Below are 19,048 nucleotides of genomic sequence, written 5' to 3'. Positions count from 1 at the left end.
CTCTTCTTCTTGTTGCTATTGTTGTTATTATTTTCATTTTGGCTATCTTGGAAAATGGGAAGGAAAAAACTGAAATTTGAGAATTAAGCTATGTTTTTCTGTAGGCAAACAAGATTTAATCTTTTTAATCTTTTATTTATCTGATTGATTATTGTTTTTATTTTTATGTTGGTTATGGTGTACAGATATAAAATTAGGACATGGATTTGTTGTTGGAGATGAAGGGTACAGGCAGGACAGTGACATTCAGAAAGCTAAGCTTTCAAGGGAGGCATTGACACAGCTCTCCAAGTTGGTTGAGTCCAGAGTTAGTACAGGGTGAGTATCTTTTTTTTGTGTGTGCAGCTTATGAGAATTGCTTTCATGTTAATTGGTGTTGGAACCTGGAAGTGCTCATTCAGTTGTGTAGGTGATGATGATATTTGGATTGATACATCAGATAAATGTGTGAAGCTCTAAACAATTGAGTGAATTTATACGCTTTTATGTTTCCTTTTTTGATGATTGCTTTTGTAATTAACAAGTTCCATATCGATATCGTCTAGGAATATGGCCAAATAGCCTTCTCCTGTGAACTTGCTTTTAGAATTGAGTCAGGTCCATAATTCTAAATTGGTAACAAAACTTATTGTTTGCTTTATGTTGGATTACTTGCAAATGTCTGCTTCTGCAAACTTTACGCTCCAAATGCCAAACTCTCCGTGCGAAGAGGGCGTGTTAAGTTCTACATCAGTTAGGCATGTGATAAGCTCGGACAATTCTAGCTATTTGAAGCAAAGCTAGGCTCACAATTCTAGAATTTGCGGTTTATATTATAATGAAATTAATGAAGGCTTTAGTTTAATCATGGCTGTTGTCTATGGATCTTGTGCGGTTTTGAATCCGCATTTTAGTTTTACTTCCAAGTGAGCATGGTTGCTTTTCCATTCCAGCTTATCAAATGTCATGTGAATATTGATGTCACTCCTTTACCATGTATAGGTTAGTGAAATCCAAGTATAGCTAAAATCACAAGAGTTGCAACAAGTGGACATCTCTCTTTTTCTATCTTTAACTTTCTTAATGTGCCAAAATTTTCAGGGCAACAATTTTTGATGAACTTTCAATCCTCATGTCACGGTTGGAGTTGGTGGTGAGTTTTGATTTCTTTGACATTATTCAGTTATGCAATTTGGTATTCTTTTATCCAATGATATTTTTGTGTCTACAACTGCACAAATAGGTTTTAGCAATTTCTTTTCTCAATTAAAGTGGAAAAAAAAAGAATTTTATGTTCTAAGAAACATAGTAGCAGGATGCACATACGTAAGACACCAAAGAATATATTATTACGATTACTGGACTGGATCCAGTGCTGATACTTCTCAAATGATAGAAATTCAAGTAATTTTGTTATAGGGAGAGACAGAAGGGGGAAAAAACAGATATATAGCCTGATGCAAAGCATTCTAGCGCTCAGATTCTGTTTGTTTTCTTGCATTTTTAATCTTTAATCTGATACTTGCAATTGGAACATGTGCTTCATTTGTTCCTCTCGCCAGGCAGACTTTTCAGAATTCACTCGGTTCTATGATTTTGTTTTCTTCATGTGTCGCGAGAATGGTCAAAAGAATATTTGTAAGTAGCCCGGTCATTTCGTTTGACATAATCTTGTATTAATTGCCTATGGTGGTGAATCAGTATGCAAAATCCTTACATTCTTCTCTTTTTGATAATCTGCAGCTGTAAGCAGGGCAGTAACTGCTTGGAAATTAGTTCTTGCTGGGCGCTTTCCACTGCTTCATCAATGGTGTGACTTTGTTAAGGTACCCTAATTATTAGACGACTGTGAAGCTTATGTGGTGCTTTCTTTAGTGACAGAGGGAAGTGTTAGGATTCAGTTTAGAAGGTGTGTTGAATGATCTGTAGTGTAAACTGTAAATACTTATTGGCTAATGGTTGCATTAAGCAAGGCTCTTGTATTTAAGGTTGGCCAAAGTGCATGATGTGGCTGCAACTTTACTGCATCTGTTCTTGAAATAGGAAAATCTTTCGTAAAACTCAATCAGTTAGCTATGAGGATGTGTTGTTAAAAATGATCAATTTTATGATCTATAATTGGTTGTAGATTTGGGAAAATGGACTTGGGCTCAGGGTTTGTCATACTTTTGGCCTATTTAAATGAAAGCCTGGGCATTTTTACTGAGTTAAATTGATTGGACCTGATTAAGAAGTAGTTTTGTGTTATTTTTTCTTTTTTTGGATGATAATATATTACATTTTATTTAGAAAAATCAACGGTACAACATCTCCGAGGATACTTGGCAGCAGGTTCTAGCTTTTAGTTGGTGTACACGTGATAATCTGGACGGGTATGATCCTGAAGGTACTATCTCATTGTGTGCTAGTTACAATATCTAGAGATGCCAATATAAATATGCATATACATGTCCCCATGTCATGTAATTTTAAGTCCTAGTTACAACAGTATCTAATTATCTACTTAAACATTTTGTTTCTGCTTCTCTCATGCTGCATGGGAGTTTATCTGGATAGTTGCATCTAGAGGAATTTTATTGTGGGGGATTAGCAATCATGCTTGGATTCTGATGCAATGTTCATTTTCCTTTTCTCCTCTTGCAGGTGCTTGGCCTGTTTTAATAGATGATTTTGTTGAGCATATGTACAGGTTAGATTTCTTTACATCCAAACAAAGCATCTTAAATCTTTTGAGAATTTTGATGATTCTCTAAGATATCCCCTCGAATGAACTGATACCCTTTACATTTTTATTTTTCTGATATATGATACCATTTACTTCTCTAATACCCTCCTTTTATTTTTGATACTTACTACCGATTAAAGTTTCCAGTTGTAATTCTGATTTCTAAAAGTAGAGAGAGGCATTGTATATTGTTATATATATTGGCATCTCCTAACCAGCATTGTTTAGTATATTACCCTGCAGCATATCAGGATCATGCTATGATAATTCCAGCTTTCATTGTAACTGTGGTGATCCAGAATCCAAGCCATGTGTTTTCAAGGACACACTTCCTGGTGAGCTTATTTATAGTTGCAGTCATTCTCTTATGTATGTAATAGGAGTCTCATTCACCGATGTATAAATCTGTCAGAACCAAGAAGTATTTCCAGCCTGAAGCGGAAATTACCTGAGGACACAGGGAAAAGTAATATGGAATATTCAAATATGTCTGAGGACTTGGTTTCTTCAAACTGTAAAAGAAGTAGAGCTCATGATACAGTGGATTGGGAGGACAATCCGCCAGGGAATACAACAGAGGACTGTATGGAAACGAGTAGACAAAACAGTCCCTTGTGCTCATCTAAGTCCCCGTGTGCTGTTGAAGGTTGTCTATCGAAGGGATTTGCAGGACTATTTTCGGCTAGTTCCTATGTGCAGTTCACGGGATAGAAATATTTAACTTAAGGTTGTTCCTGTAGTTGTGTGGCTTAGCAAGTTGTGCTGGCGAGTGTTAATTGATGATCCATTGCCTTTGGTAAAATCAATAAAATGTCTTGTGTTTCATTTCTCTATATTGTTTCATGTATTGAAATTGATGATAAATATAAATCAGTAAACTGATTATGATGATTTTGATTTTACCAGACTTAATTTTCCAATGATATTGCAGTTGTTAACATTTTGTAATGTGCTTTAGGCTAGACAGAGTGCTAGGATTATTGCAGTTAGATATTAATACTGATATTTGTGATATAATAGAGATAAGTGCTTTCGGGAACTTGTATAGAACTTAACATAGTACCTTGAAAATCAACTTTGCTTGCTATCACACAAGTTAAATTGAGCTTGTAAACACTAGTATGATACTTAAACAGTGCATGAAATTGTTGTGTTACTGTTATAAAATCCTTAGAACACCAAAAACTTTTACCCTAATCCATTCCATCATGACTTTGACTGTATCCTATACACAATTCCTCATTTTCCTTCCCAAAACCAACAATTTAAGACACGATAGCCATTCAACTTGGATAATCTTCGTATTTTGATCAGAACTTTCTGGTAGAGTAGAGATGCCAGAAAGTTACCACTGGTACTTGGCAGCAAGAAGCACCTCCTCATACTGCTGCGCTGCGTTATCCCAACTAAGATCTTGTGTCATCCCTCGCCATTGAAGCCCTTCCCAGCTTTCCTTGTACTCTCTATAGGTCAATAAGCAGTTCCCTAATGCATGTATCAACTTGCCTGATTCTGCACTTTCAAATGTCCATCCAAGTCCTGTTTCATTGAAGGGATCAAAAGGCTTCACTGTGTCCCTCAATCCTCCAACAGCATGCACAACAGGAACTGTTCCATAAGCCATGGCATAGAGTTGGTTCAATCCACATGGCTCAAATCTTGATGGCATGAGCAATATGTCTGCTCCTGCAGTTATTCTATGAGCAGTCTTCACGGAAAAACCAACCCAACTGCGGATCTTGTCATTGTGTTGATTCTCGAAATTCCGGAGCATTTGTTCCAAATCCGGTCTTCCAGATCCCAACATGATTAGTTGCACATCCTGACCCATCATCCAAGGAACCGCTTCGGCTATGAGATCAACGCCTTTCTGCGGATCCAACCTTCCGATAAAACCGATTACCGGAATGTCCTCACGAACAGGCAAACCGAGCTCCTTTTGCAATGCGGCTTTACATTGAGGCTTTCCAGTATGCAGTGTCTCGAGGGAGTAGTTGGTGTAGCCATCCGATTTCAAGTGAACATCAAACTTAGGGTTCCAATCTTTGTTATCAATTCCATTCACGATTCCCCGCAGTTTCCATCCATTGTCATTGATGATCCCATGCAAACCCCAACCACCTTCAGAAGTTTTAAGCTCCCATGAATACCCATGGCTAACCGTGACAACACGGTCTGCGCTCTTTAAACCGGCTGCAAAAATGTTGAAGTGGTCACCTCCAATGGGGTCATATAGTTTAAAAAGGTCTGTGTAGTGTTCAGCTAAATCAACATAGAAGAAATCATCAACAGGACCCCGACCCTACAAGGAAAGAAAGAGTTAGTGTTAATGTGTCAAATATCTTCTTAACATAGACATATATAGATAGAGATTGAACCTGGTGAGCTATGTTATGAATAACGAGAACTGATCTTGTGTACTTCATCAAACCCTGGTCACGATAGTATGCCTTAAGATACACTGGCAGCAATGAAGTATGCCAATCGTTTGCTATGAAAGCCAAGTTTCCATCTCCATAGCAAACACCACCACATGGAATGTGCCACGGAACCTGTGAATTTTTCAGTTTGATTTATTATTCATATTCAAAGAAACGCATCAGAGCTATAGTGAAGACTTCAAGAACAAAATCAGTACTAGTCATTTTCTATTTTATCTTCTTTTCACACACATGATTTCAAGCTGTGACAGATTGTAGACCACAATCTAGTATTCTTTTCTTCATTTTAAAGAAGAAACAAAATCTCCTTCAAATCACTAGCATCCTGAATCTCATTATCAGAAATTCAACTAATATTCTCTAGTCTGACCGAGATCACATGAAGGGTTAGGGATCTGCCTTAGAAATAATTTTTCTTTCCCCTTCTCTTAATTAAATCCTAATCTCTAGTTAAAAGACCAAACCATTATCATAATACAGTATTCTAATGTGCTAAAAGACTTCAATTTGTTAGAATTATCCCATAAATAAACATTGACCAAGTGACAAAGTCATTTAGTTTATGTACCTCAACAGCTGCCTTGCAAAACAGTATCATGCGCTTTAGAATATCCTGTGAGATGAAAGGCAAGGTGAGTTAAATGTGTAAAATACTTGACAGTGACTCTCAAGGAAAAATATATTATTACCAATCTGCTTCCTGCATATATGTTATGCTCCAGATTGTGAAACATTGGACTTTCAATGAAAACAAAGTCTACACCATCAATGTAGGCCTGGAAATATCTTACTTCCATATCCTGTAGAGTGAAAAATTGGAAGGTTACAACACCCTCAAAGTAGAACCAATGTAACACATTGAAAAATAACAATCAATAGGAACAAAGCAGATGCTGCATACATGACCATCCACTCTGTATGTTTTTCGTACTCCTGTATCTTGGGGTTCGATATAGTTACCATACCGAGGCACAACTACCTGAGAGGAAAACAGAGAAGAAGAAGAAGAAGAACATGGTATATTATGCAATGGGCAAGGTACAAATTCAAAGATTAAGTTTTCTTCTAATAATTTGTTATATTCAATTATTCAGTAAAGTTCAATAAGGGAATAACATGTTACCATGACCCTATGTCCACGCTTAGCTAAAGCCTTTGGTAATGAACCAACAACATCTCCAAGTCCACCTGTTAACTCACATAAAAGTCTATAAGTTTATGTCCTTCGTATCTTTGTATTTTCGGTCTTGAGGCAGTTATCAATATAACATATATAACATCTTATATTTAAAAAATATAGACATATTTTTATTAAAAGTCACCAAAATTGGTATAGGGTGGGTAGGTTTAGTTACCTGTTTTTGACCAGGGAGCACATTCTGCTGCAACTACTATAACATTCATCACATTGGTCCCAGCCAAAGGATGCGGTATTTCGCCTTCACTCCCAATCTCATTAGATTCATCAGTGATATTCTCCAAACTTGATTCAATAACACCATCCTGATTCTTAACCTTCAGACTTGAGTTCTCAGTTCCATTTGTAAAGAAGGCTGGTAGTGAATCCAGCCTCAACGAAGCCGGTTCAGGAGGCGGGACTCTAACATCCTGGTTAGATTCATTAAAGCCTCCATAAATGCCTAGAATGTTACCATTTTGGTTCTCAAAAGAATGGCTTCTGCCATTGGTGCCATGTTCATAAGAAATACCGTCCCCTTCTGGTTTACTAATATTGTCACTGTCTATGGAAGAAATTAGTTTCTTTCTTTCTGAAATCTGCAATTGATGAGTTGAGATTGGCCATGTAAACATTTGCTATGAAGCACAACATAAGCATAGTTACACTAGCCTTCTAGATGAACAAACAAGCATATATAGTACTCTTGGTACATCCATACTAAATATATCTAGATACATTGAATTGCGAGTGTACTGAGTTTTCAAAGTGACGGACATTTTGAAACGGATAGAGTAAATACAACACTACTTTAGGATAAAGCAGAATATACCTGTTGAAGTAGGTCCCTTTGCAAAGCAAGAACCTTCTTCGTCTTTTCAATAGTGGCATGCACCACATCCTTTGATCCATCTTCATACTCATCTTTCCCAAAACTCTTGCAAGCTATTGCTCTTACTTTCTTACTCCTCCATAACACCCTCTTGCACCAACACAACCCCGACCTTTCAGAATGCCCAAAACATGAACCCTTTATGCCACAAACTGGAAACCGGGGAGAATGGTAGCTGCTTCTTGTCTCAAGCAGCACCAGAGACTCAACATTAGTTTCCAATACAAATGGCAAAGATCCCAATGATGCCATCATCAGAAAGAAAAGTAATCAATCAACACAAGTTTTTGAGAGAAAATGGTGCATGCACAATGCTATAACTGAGTGATGGGAAAAACCCAGATAGGGATTTTGCAAAAGATGAGGACTTTTGTAATTTTGTCATGGAAGTGAAGGAGCAGAGGAGGAACCAACCAATATATATAAAAAGAAGAATAAGCATGAAAATCTAGTGGTTAATTGGATTGTGGAATATGGAAAGTGGACCCAAGAGAATGGGAACATTCATGGAGTTTGAGGTTGGAAATCGCTGACAATTTTAGAACAGAAGAGTTGAAGCAAATATTTTTGGAGTTGTGATTGAGAATCTTAGCTAGAAATTGAAGAGAGAGAATTTCAAACGTGAAATTCATTGATATGAGAAAGGGGGACCAGCATGAAAGATTCAGTGATTCACCATTCATTGGTAGAACTGAATGAACAAAAGTTCTTCTATCTTCCACGGTTGTCTGAATTGTAAAAAGTTACTTCATAGAATCATCTTGAATGATTTTATACATTTTAAATTTTTTATATTTTATTTTACCAACCATCTATAATACTATTTCAACCCAAAGAAACTACTTTTAAGGTTAGTTTGACATTGGCCATCTTATTAGGGTTACGTATGATTAAAGTAGTTCATTCTGATATTGATAACATAAATCAAATTTCTATTCTTTAGGTAATAATATATAAATTTAATTTTGATACACGGTCAACACAGTTTTATACGTGTATCTAATTATGTAATACTATATTAACAAAAATAACTACTTTTATATTGATCACGTAAATGATCATTCAAAAAGCCGAATGTAATAGAACGAATGTATAAAACATTTTACACATAGGATATCAAAATTAAATTCTTTTTAGTTATTGATTTTAAACAGTAGAAATAACAAAATTTGAATATACATTCTTCACAAGTAGATTACTTTAAGTGGTTTAGATGTCGATGCCCAAGTAGATGCAAGATTTCCGCGTAGTAGATTGGAAAATCCAAAGAAATCATTTCGTCTTTTTCATTAATGACAAAATCACGTTTCTGGCATGTTGTAAAATTTTATAGTATTGCCTAGAACCTAACTTAATACCACATGTTCCTACTCAAACCTATAATCTTTGTGGTTTTGTTTTTTTTTTCTTTCTTTCTTTCTTAGTGGCATGAGCAATTTTTTCTTATTACTATAGAGCAAGCGCTTATCACGTGGTTTTATATCCCTGATCATCATCACCTCGTTCTATTTAGTTTCCTGCATTGTCCTTATGTTTGAATGGTTAATGTGCCTAATCAACAATTAGCAAAGCACTCTACTCTCATAAATCATTATTTCCTTCTTAGAAGTGATGAGAAGAAATCAATAACTATAAACAAGTAATAAAGATGATATACTTAAGTAACCGCCAATAACCGCTCAAGTGTTTCAAACTCAATTTGTAAATTCCACTGTATTTAAACTCTTCTTAATTTAGAATTCCTTTCTCTATTCTTCTCAATTCTCATCATTGGATTCAATTAAATTCATCCACTTACACACACAAAAAATGGAACCAACCCAACAGGAAGTTGGAATCAAAGTTTACAATGCAACTCCAGCACCGTCCCATGATGATACACGCAATTCTTCCGGCCCAGTCACTCTTCCGGTGATGCCTCCAGAGGCTGTCCCGAAGAATCGCCGTGCCATCATGGCAAAGGGTGTCCAGAAGACACTCAACAAGACTTCATTACTCGGAAACTTCCTCCCAACGGGAACACTCCTCACATTCGAGATGGTCCTTCCATCAATCTACAAGAACGGACAATGCAGTCACGTGCACAGCATGATGACCCACGTGCTCCTAACCATATGTTCACTCTCATGCTTCTTCTTTCACTTCACGGACAGTTTTCCCGGGCCTGACGGAACCATTTATTATGGTTTCGTGACCCCGAAAGGACTGTCCGTGTTCAAACCGGGGATTCCGGTTCAAGTGCCAAAGGATGAGAAATACAAGGTTTCCTTCACGGATTTTGTGCACGCTTTCATGTCCGTGTTAGTGTTCGTGGCAATTGCTTTCTCGGATCATAGGGTTACTAATTGCTTGTTCCCCGGACATGAAAAGGACATGGATCAAGTCATGGAGAGTTTTCCGCTAATGGTGGGAGTAATTTGTAGCGGTTTGTTTCTTGTGTTTCCCAATTTCAGACGTGGAATTGGATGCATGTCTGCGTAATATGAAACTTGTTATTGTGTTAGTAATAATTTGTTTGTGATTTGGTAGTTATTTCTTTAATTTTATCTACATCATATTCATGTTTATATTTTGTTATAAATTAAGGGCTAAAGAACAAGAATAATATTGCTCTTTTTTTTAATGGTTGGTTTTTGAATTTATTTGGCGGATTAATATTTGATCCCTAATAAATATTTAATTTAGAACGAGAATGTCCTTTGCTTAATCATAATTCAGAAACATTATGCAACTTTCAACCCTTATAGATTCATTGTGTCTGTGTTATGTTATATATCAATGTATATATGATATATCATTATATCAAGATGTGTAATCATTAAATACTAGTATACTACTTAGAATGAATTTGTTAATTTAGTGCAGCCAGCAATTGGTTTTATTTAAGCTTTAAACTATTCACCAAGTTAGTTAATATGTGTATAATTATACATATTAGTTTACAATTTTTTTAACTAAATAATTAATAACAACTGTAATCAAACTTGTAATAAATGAATAATTAAATATATTTAATAATTTTGTTTTATAAATTGCTAAATACTTGTTTTTATATGCAGTGTTGGTTTTTGATATATATGTAATATAATTGGTAAAACAAAAATAATATATGCAAACTAAAAATTTGTCATAATGTGTTTGTATATAAAAATATATATTGTTTAATTTATTTTTAATATATATTTATATTTTAACATATATTTTAAATTGATTGATAATTGATTTAGCGAATAATTTTTAATATACATATAGCATAGTTATTGATAAAAAATGTAGGCTTTATTAATCAGCTCTTATTAAGTCTTTTTTTCTAGAAAAAAAAAAGGTGTGAGATTAAATTTGATCTATAATAATTTTTTTAACTATCTAATAATTAGTTAATTTAATTTTTATTACATATCTCTCAAAACATAAAGAAGATCCCTCACAAAATAAAAGAGTTTATTTATGCAAAATAGTAAAAATTTAGGTACAGTCAATCTCACCATACAAAATTGAAACATTGGCATATTAGAAACTTACGTAATTAGTTCTAATAAGAATAGTGGTAATAATGGAAGCTCTGAAGGATACAAAGCTCTAAAGAATTATGGGAAGAAACGCTAAAGAATAAAAGTACTACTAAACAATATGTGTGTATAATGTTGTATATAATATATGCTTAATATATATTTAAACACGAAAAAGTAAATTTTAATTCTTACTATTGATGATCCCCTTAATAATCTTAACTTGGGTCCTTCTCTAAACCAAGTTCAATAGCTCTGCCCCAAAATGAGCCAAACTCAACCCAAAAATTAGTTTAAAGAAATTCATTATCTAAAATTCATAAAAAATAATTGAAGCTTTTTAGTGAAATAAATAAAATGAAAGCTTCGTATAGAGTACTTGAAAACTACAAAGAACTGGAATATATCAAGTATCAACATTCGGTCAATTGCATGATTATCAAGTAATGATGTTGATTTATATATCTTTCTATTTTTCTTTATTATTTTCATGCAGTATGAATTTTTGAAATAAGTACAATTGTGTCACTAATAAACTAGTTGAGTGCAAGGTGCCACGGCATAGCCTTACCCTTACATATTGACTAGTTCAAAAGAAAATTTCTAAGTCCATATTGGAGAGAGGATTTATTTTTTAATTATTATTATTTTTTCCTTCATTCTATTACTCTTCTTTGCTCTCTTTACAGAGTACATCTTAAAATTAAACTGAAATTTAACATGTTTTTTCATTCAATCTGGCATTGGAGTCTGACTAGCTAATTTCGTGTTTTGAATAAGCATCTTCATTAAATTTTGGAATTAATAAGTCAAATATTTTGATTATTCTAACGGTTATTCATCAGCTCAAACAAACTGCCATGCATATGGATTTGTTTCAATTCAAAAGATTTTTCTTCCTCTGAAATATCGAAGAAAGACTCTGGTCATCAGTCTTAATGGCATTAAATACTATCCAACTTCAAATTTGTATGGTTGCATGTGGACCACAACGTTTAATTTTGTAGTGGCATGGAGTTATATATGAATTTTGGTGTTATATATTATTGACTGCTGAATAATTATATGTAGAGATATTCAACATTTCATTAGAAGTGTTCACAAATAGTTTAAGATAGGAGGAACAAGCTAAGTATAATTGGTAGACACTGTATTCATATAATACCAGGTTAATTTTAGTTCAAACAAATTGATACTTTGAATTAAAGACATATATAAATTATTAATTAATAAGCTTATATTACAATTCAATTGATATTCCATATACATACAAAATTTCTCACTCAATAAATACTCAACTGCCTCGATGGATATAATGATGGAACATTTCACAGCAATATACATATGCTCAATAATGATGGAATATTTCAAGCAGCCATTCAAGTTGAGAAGAGATTTTCGCAGCCTTAATTTAGATTATAGATATGATGGCATTAATGATAACAATTGAAATTTAACTAATAAGTTATATTTAACCAAATTGAGTTGGTATAGTGGTTAATTCAGTAGTTTACTTAAATAAATATCAGAGAGTTTGAATCTCGCATTGTGTAACAACCATTGGCGAGCGACAAACCTTTAAATGGAGTTCATCAGTACGTCAACGGATTAATTCTTAACTTGTTGGATTGTGAGATACCATAAAAAAAAAGAGTTATATTACGTGTATACCAAAATTAGCTATCAAAGTCAGCTACTAGTATAAAATATATATTGAAATACAAATACACATTGAAAATAAATTAAATCACACGTATATTTATATATAAATATATTGGTGGTTAATTTTAGCAGCTGATTTTAGTATATAAATAACATTTTTGAAAAAAAAAAACCTAATAAGTTACATTTTTAGTGATATATCATGATAGAACTGTGTTATATATATTTATATAAGATATATCGATGAATATTAAATAACATTAAGGTATAATAAATTTATTTATTTTCTTAGTTAAACTGATCAGTAGCATATATAACTATATCAGGTACAAATAGATAATATATATAAATAAAATATATCAATCATTATTTAAAAATTATATTCTTCCTCAATATATCTAATATATCTGCTTCTTAATTATGGCTAGCTAGCTATTTTGACTACAAAAATTATATTCAAACTATAATACTTCTATAAAAGCCCTTCACTTCCCATTTCTTTGTTATATACATTGCCCAATCTCTAAGTTTTCTTCTCACCCTTCCTTAGCTCCATCATTGTTCAATAATTTCAAGAACTAACCCTTATTACTTAGTTGTTAATCTCTCATCATCACATACTTTCTTAGAATAACAAATCCATATCCATAAAAACATAAATGGATAGTGATAACCAGCTGCAACCAGATCTAGAAAGTGGTTCAAATTCACCAACATCAAAACCCTCTGATCCTGAACCCACTTCAAAGCCACAAGAAAACAACAATAATAGTCCCAAAAAACCCATTGCTAATGGTAACTCCAATCCCAATAATCCCACTAGTAACCCTAATAACCCTAATTCCAATGGTGATGATGAAGACCCTACATTAGAGGACACAAACGACACTACCCTTGGAAAGGGAATCCAAACAACCTTCAAAACCGCCTCAAATCTTGGGAACTTCTTACCAACAGGGACTAACCTAGTTTTTGGGGCACTCATACCAACCATCTACAAATCCGGGCAATGTTCATCACTTAGTGTAACCATGATGATCTTCGCTTTAGTCTTTTGTTCCTTCTTCTGCTTCTTCTCCTGCTTCACCGACAGCGTCGAGCAACCTGCGAAAGATAGCAAGGGAAACAACAAGACAAAGGTCTACTACGGATTCGTGACCACCAAGGGTTTGTGGGTGCAGAACCACCGCGGCTATATCGGCGGTAGGAGGTACAAGCTAGGGTTCGCCGACGTCTTGCACGCCGTGTTGTCAATGGTGGTGTTCTTGGCAATGGCTTTCTCCGATCAGAGAGTCATCGATTGCTTGTTTCCCAAACACGTGGATGATATGGAGCAAGTGATGAGAACCTTGGTTCTTGTTGTTGGATTTCTTTGCTCAAGTTTGTTTCTTTTGTTTCCAGTCCATAGACGCGGATTTCTCCCATCCTTGCCAAAGAATGCTAATGCTACTTCTACTGTCACCACCACCGCCACTGCCGCCGCCAACACCAATACTAATACCACCGCCACGGCGGAAAAAAACGTGTAGTTATCGTTGAAGAAATATTTTTTAAGATTTATTATTTTTTGGTAAAAATTCACGTATAATTGCTTTCGTTTAAAGTTAATAGTAAAAAACGGTTAGATGATTTAACAAATTTAATCTTGTTTATCATTGAAGAAAATTTATTAAGGATTAGTTTCTTTAGCTCTCATGCTTTATTCAATAATGAATAAAGGTGAGTAATTAGCTAAGTAAATATAGGAAAACTGAATTACTATTAGGTCAATAATCATATTGCGCAGTTAGGTACTATTCTTATTTTTGTTGTATAAAAATAAAAATGTTATTTGTATACTAAAATTAATCACAAAAATTAATTATCATATATTTATATATAATACATATATTTATGTATATTTTATATTAATAATTGATTTTAGTATAAATTTAACATAATTAATATAAAAAATTATATAACTTTCTTTAATTCATAGGGCTATGTATCATTACTTGACGCCTCTGATGCAAAACTTAATTAACATTGTATAAATAATATACATATATATTTTTAGATATTGTTTAATTTTACTATGTATATGTCAAAAATAACAAGATGTTAAATTTATAATATGTGTTAGATACGTAACTAAAAGTGGGACAAACACCTAATGGCTAATGAATCCAATTCAAAAATTTAAAACAAGATTTTAGTTAATTGCTGAATTAGAGGTCACCGTAGCAAAACTTAAGTAGGTGTCCACCCACCAGGCATTTAGTACTATGTACGTACATTACTATTTACCACTTATATTACTAGGAATTCTAGGAAAAAAAATAATAAATTTATATCTGTCCCACGCATGATGTAACTTGTTTGAAGTAGAGACAAAGGATTAAGTGTGTGGAGATTGGAGAACTAATAGTAGATAGGATAGGATAATGGCGAAATGCTATATATGCGACTCTTGTGGAGAGATATAAGAGATGACAATCTTCACCAGTAGGGTTTAATTTTTGGTAATAAGGACCTTGACCTTAATTAATCAAGATGAGTTTGATTTATAACATTTTCTGTTTACAATAATAATAAAAAATATAATTGCTATGATACTCTTTTAAAATTAGATATTATAAGTATCATATCTTTTAAATAAAATTATTTTTAGATAATTTATACTGACATTTTTTACTTTATAAACTAATTTTTCGAGTTCAATAAAGTTCATCATTTTCAGTTCTAATATAGTATTACGACTAAAAACTAATTTATTGTAGTCTGAATTTTATTTAAAAATTTATTGTTAATTAATAAATTACTACATACACAAATTAAGATTGGAACATCTAATACTTGCAAGAATTTAATACATCTTTGAAGATTGAATAAAAGAAATTTGTAAAACACGGTTTAAATATAGTATATGATAATTATACAAGTACTTCTAACTTTTGAAGACTACTTAAAAAAAAAAAGGAAAATTCCAAGTTACATAAACGTTTTCTGCACGTAGTAGAGAAGTGCGGAGTAGACATACAACTCTTATTGGAGACTCAATCCAATTACTTTATTCTGCAAATAAAACATTTATTTAATTAAGCCACTAATTAATTAACCAAACTCCGAAACAATGAAAAAAAGGGCTAGATGAGAAATGATTGTAGTCATAATACTGACTTCAATTGTCATATGATCATTTGAAAATTCAACCGCCAATGTCATTTGTTACCGTGTTTGACTCAGTGATGCTATAACTATACATATACGTATAGGGAAAAACAATTAATAAGAAATTAATTTCTAAATCCAGATAGTTAGGTATACATTTATGACACGTTTAGCCACCAATTTGGGATTAGACATTAGACCATTATTTTTCGTATGATTTTTCAATCTGACTATATATATGTCTTTTCAAAAGAGATAGACATAAAGACTTATAGGTTATATAGCAAAGAGAAGTACAAAAGACTAGACTAGTAACGTCTTACAAACTTGAAAAGGGTCTCAAGTCTCAACTATTATTTTATCATTATAAAATATTTTTGTTTGTTTTAATTTTTATATAATATATTCTCTTATATATTAATTAAAACGTACAAGAAGCTAATTAAAGAAACTATATATTCTCATGCAGATCGAATCATTCACAACAGGCATTTTAATTAACATGAGGCAATAATGACCATTTATTCACATACATAATTTTTTCTTGCATCATAAAAGAATTTCATTGTGCTCTTTCATAACTTAACATATATAGATTGTTTATTTTATTTATTTTATTTACTACATATATGCTGATTCACACCTAGAAGGACTAGCTATTAGAAGCGGCATATATACCTATTAGGCTATTGATAGACATATTTTTTTTGTAATGATAAAGTATAATTTTATTTTTAATATTTGTAAATTTTTAAAAATATTTTTAATATTTAATTTTGCTTCTAATATTTTTTATTATATCAAAATCAATATTATATGATCAGTAAATATTATTATTTTTTAACAGCACTTAGTCAGCAATAATTTGCATTCATATTTATAAGAATTTTGCGCGATAGATACATATAATTTGTATGTATATTTATTAGAATTTTATACACATAAATTAATACAGTTACACCTACATTTTTTAGAGATTGCACACATAAATTAATAAAATTTATTTGTTAAAGATAATTTAGTATTTATACTAATCAAATAATTACTAAAAATACTAAAATTTATCAAGAATTTTTCTTATATCAAAGTTATTGCTGAATATTTTTAATTTTATTTTTAATATTTTGGATAAAATTAACACTTAAAGATAATTTTAACATAAATAAAAAATAATAAAAATAAAATTAAACGTTAATTAAGTATATGGTTGCATTTAGATATTAATATATATTGTTTGCAAACAATATTTTTCAATGTTATGCTGGGTCATACCGGGTTTGTCCTAATCTAGACTCGACTTGAAATATATACTGAGTCTATTTTTTAGACTCTAATCCGATCATAGACCCGATAAAATCTATACATCTTTGAATTGAGTGAAAACCGGATAAAACCGGGCTTTTAACATGTGAAAATCTCCAACCATTATTTCACAATTCACATGGTAAAATTCACTTAAAAAAATATCATAAGAGCCAACCATTCTTCAAAATTAAAGCATAACCACAATCAATACTAACATTGTCTAATAACACCAAATATTTAAGTCATATACAAATAATACAAAATATTATGCATTAGTCTAAAATCTTGTACTTCCTAAACATAAAACTTTAACTTATAGTCTTTATAACACAAATCATTAACCAAAGAAGAATAGTCATTATCTATCAATTGCTATTAATATTGTCAACTTGTTCCTTGTGATATAGATGCATTAGTAAGACCTAGCTACAAAACATATAAAATTACTCATTTTCATATAAGAGATTATTACTTCAAATAATTAAGTCACAAATAATAAAAATATTATAAATGCACCTTCAATAATCTTCTTACTACTATCAAATTGATCAAACTCTTGATTTTCAACTCCTTGTTTAGAAAGGCACAACCAACTTTAAGTGCATATCAAAGTTTCAGCCATTAATGGTGACAAAGAGCTGCGAAAGACATCAAGCATACGTCCACCAATGCTAAAGCTAAGTGTGATTCAGAAGCAACAGTTGAAACCGAAATATTAGAACAAAATCAGAACAAAACACTGAAACAGGAAGAACAAAGTTGCACCTAATCAAAAGTTTCAATAATCAAGAGCCAAACAATAATCAAAATTCTGATTAGAATAATAAACACTTAATCAGAACAATAATCAAATACTGAAAAAAGAAGAATAATAAACACTTAATCAGAATAATAATCAAAATTTCTAATAAAAAATTCCAATAATCAGAACCCTAATTATAAATTTCAATAATCAAAATTTCTAATAAGAAATTCCAATAATCAAAACCCTGATAATAAATTCCAATAATCAAAATCACCAATCATAAATTCTAATAGTCAAATTCTAATAAAAAATTTCAATAATCAAATCCCTAATCAGAAATTCAAAATAAAAATTATTTACCTGAACTTGAACAGGGACTAGAGAAGAGAAAAAGAAGACGACCAACGGTAGAAGCAGTCATCGTCGTCGTCATTCAGCCCTTGAGGGTCAGAGAAGCTCTGTCACCGTTTGCAATTGTCATCGTCGTCGTCGAGGGATGTTGTCACTGGAAGCCGAGAAACATTGCACCACCATCATGACTTCGAGGCTGGGAAGCGGTGATGGATGCTGTCATGGTGGCTGCTGAGAGACGGAGAGAGGGCTGAAATAGAAAGATTGCGACGGCTGGTGAGAGGCACAGAGAGGACTGCGACGGGAAGGCTAGTGGCAGCGCCGTCAGTGCCTGAAGGGATGGGTTAAGAGGGGACTGAGCTCTGAGGGTGCATGGCATTGTGGCAGGGTGTGTGGAAGAGGGCTTGTGAGGCAATGAGGCTTGCATATTGCGTAAAGTGAATGCGTGCCCTAGTTCATTGTTTACACTTTAGAAATTATGATCCTCACCGGGCCGGGGACAGGTGACCCGAGCTACGGCCCGGCCCCGGTTTTATTCCTCCATCTGATTTCATTTTTTTTCAGGGACAGTCCCGGGCCACTTCAGATCCAGGCCATCATGTCCCAAAATCCTTCGGGTCCAGGTCGGATTTTCAAACCGGACTGGATCATATACACCCTAATTCAAGATTGCGAGAACCGAACCGATCAATAAACTGGTAAAATCACTGGTTTAATAGTTTACTAGTTCGACCGAAGTTCAACCGAAATTCAACCGATTTAATTAAATATTAAATAAAATTGTTAAAAAAACTTATATATAGTTTTAAATATACAAATTCAATAATTTTTAACTTAATAAAATTTAAAATTTCATAATTTCATGTCATAAATTATTCATAATTTAATATTAGAAGTTCACAAACAACTTCAAACATCTAAGTTCGTAACTAAAAACAAAATCCAACTAACAAAAATCATAAACAAAATTAACTCAATAAACAAAATTCAGTTACTCAGTAACTCAATTTTAAATAACAGTAAAATACTAAAACCATTTAAATATATATTAAAATTAGTATATATAAATATATTATTTAATTTATTTTTAAAATATAAATAATAAAATTATT

At 32.6% G+C, this 19,048-nt stretch overlaps 3 protein-coding genes across 3 annotated transcripts in view; 2 read left to right on the top strand and 1 right to left on the bottom strand.

The window, feature by feature from the left end:
• The window catches only part of LOC107486706 (defective in cullin neddylation protein AAR3), a 3,703-nt gene extending 288 nt beyond the window's left edge, over positions 1 to 3,415 (top strand). Inside the window, exons 2-9 of the mRNA XM_016107269.3 lie at positions 186 to 318; positions 1,081 to 1,132; positions 1,542 to 1,617; positions 1,723 to 1,805; positions 2,269 to 2,365; positions 2,623 to 2,668; positions 2,948 to 3,039; positions 3,117 to 3,415. Coding sequence (XP_015962755.1) covers positions 186 to 318; positions 1,081 to 1,132; positions 1,542 to 1,617; positions 1,723 to 1,805; positions 2,269 to 2,365; positions 2,623 to 2,668; positions 2,948 to 3,039; positions 3,117 to 3,415 — 878 coding nt within the window. The remainder of the gene's footprint in view (positions 1 to 185; positions 319 to 1,080; positions 1,133 to 1,541; positions 1,618 to 1,722; positions 1,806 to 2,268; positions 2,366 to 2,622; positions 2,669 to 2,947; positions 3,040 to 3,116) is intronic.
• Positions 3,416 to 3,734: 319 nt separating this feature from the next.
• On the bottom strand, positions 3,735 to 7,886 carry LOC107486707 (granule-bound starch synthase 2, chloroplastic/amyloplastic). Its single transcript, XM_016107270.3, has 8 exons — positions 7,155 to 7,886; positions 6,501 to 6,921; positions 6,269 to 6,333; positions 6,047 to 6,124; positions 5,835 to 5,945; positions 5,714 to 5,758; positions 5,083 to 5,256; positions 3,735 to 5,006 (listed from the first exon to the last, which is right to left on the bottom strand). The coding sequence occupies exons 1-8, from the start codon at positions 7,467 to 7,469 to the stop codon at positions 4,050 to 4,052; spliced, it is 2,166 nt and encodes a 721-aa protein (XP_015962756.1). The 5' UTR covers positions 7,470 to 7,886; the 3' UTR covers positions 3,735 to 4,049.
• Positions 7,887 to 9,023: 1,137 nt separating this feature from the next.
• Positions 9,024 to 9,695, top strand: LOC107486283 (protein DMP9-like). Its single transcript, XM_016106832.3, has one exon. The coding sequence runs from the start codon at positions 9,024 to 9,026 to the stop codon at positions 9,693 to 9,695; it is 672 nt and encodes a 223-aa protein (XP_015962318.1).
• Positions 9,696 to 19,048: the final 9,353 nt, after the last annotated feature.

The sequence above is a fragment of the Arachis duranensis genome, chromosome 4, assembly GCF_000817695.3.
Source record: "Arachis duranensis cultivar V14167 chromosome 4, aradu.V14167.gnm2.J7QH, whole genome shotgun sequence".
Taxonomy (NCBI): Eukaryota; Viridiplantae; Streptophyta; class Magnoliopsida; order Fabales; family Fabaceae; genus Arachis; species Arachis duranensis.
This window is presented reverse-complemented; position numbering and strand designations above follow the sequence as displayed.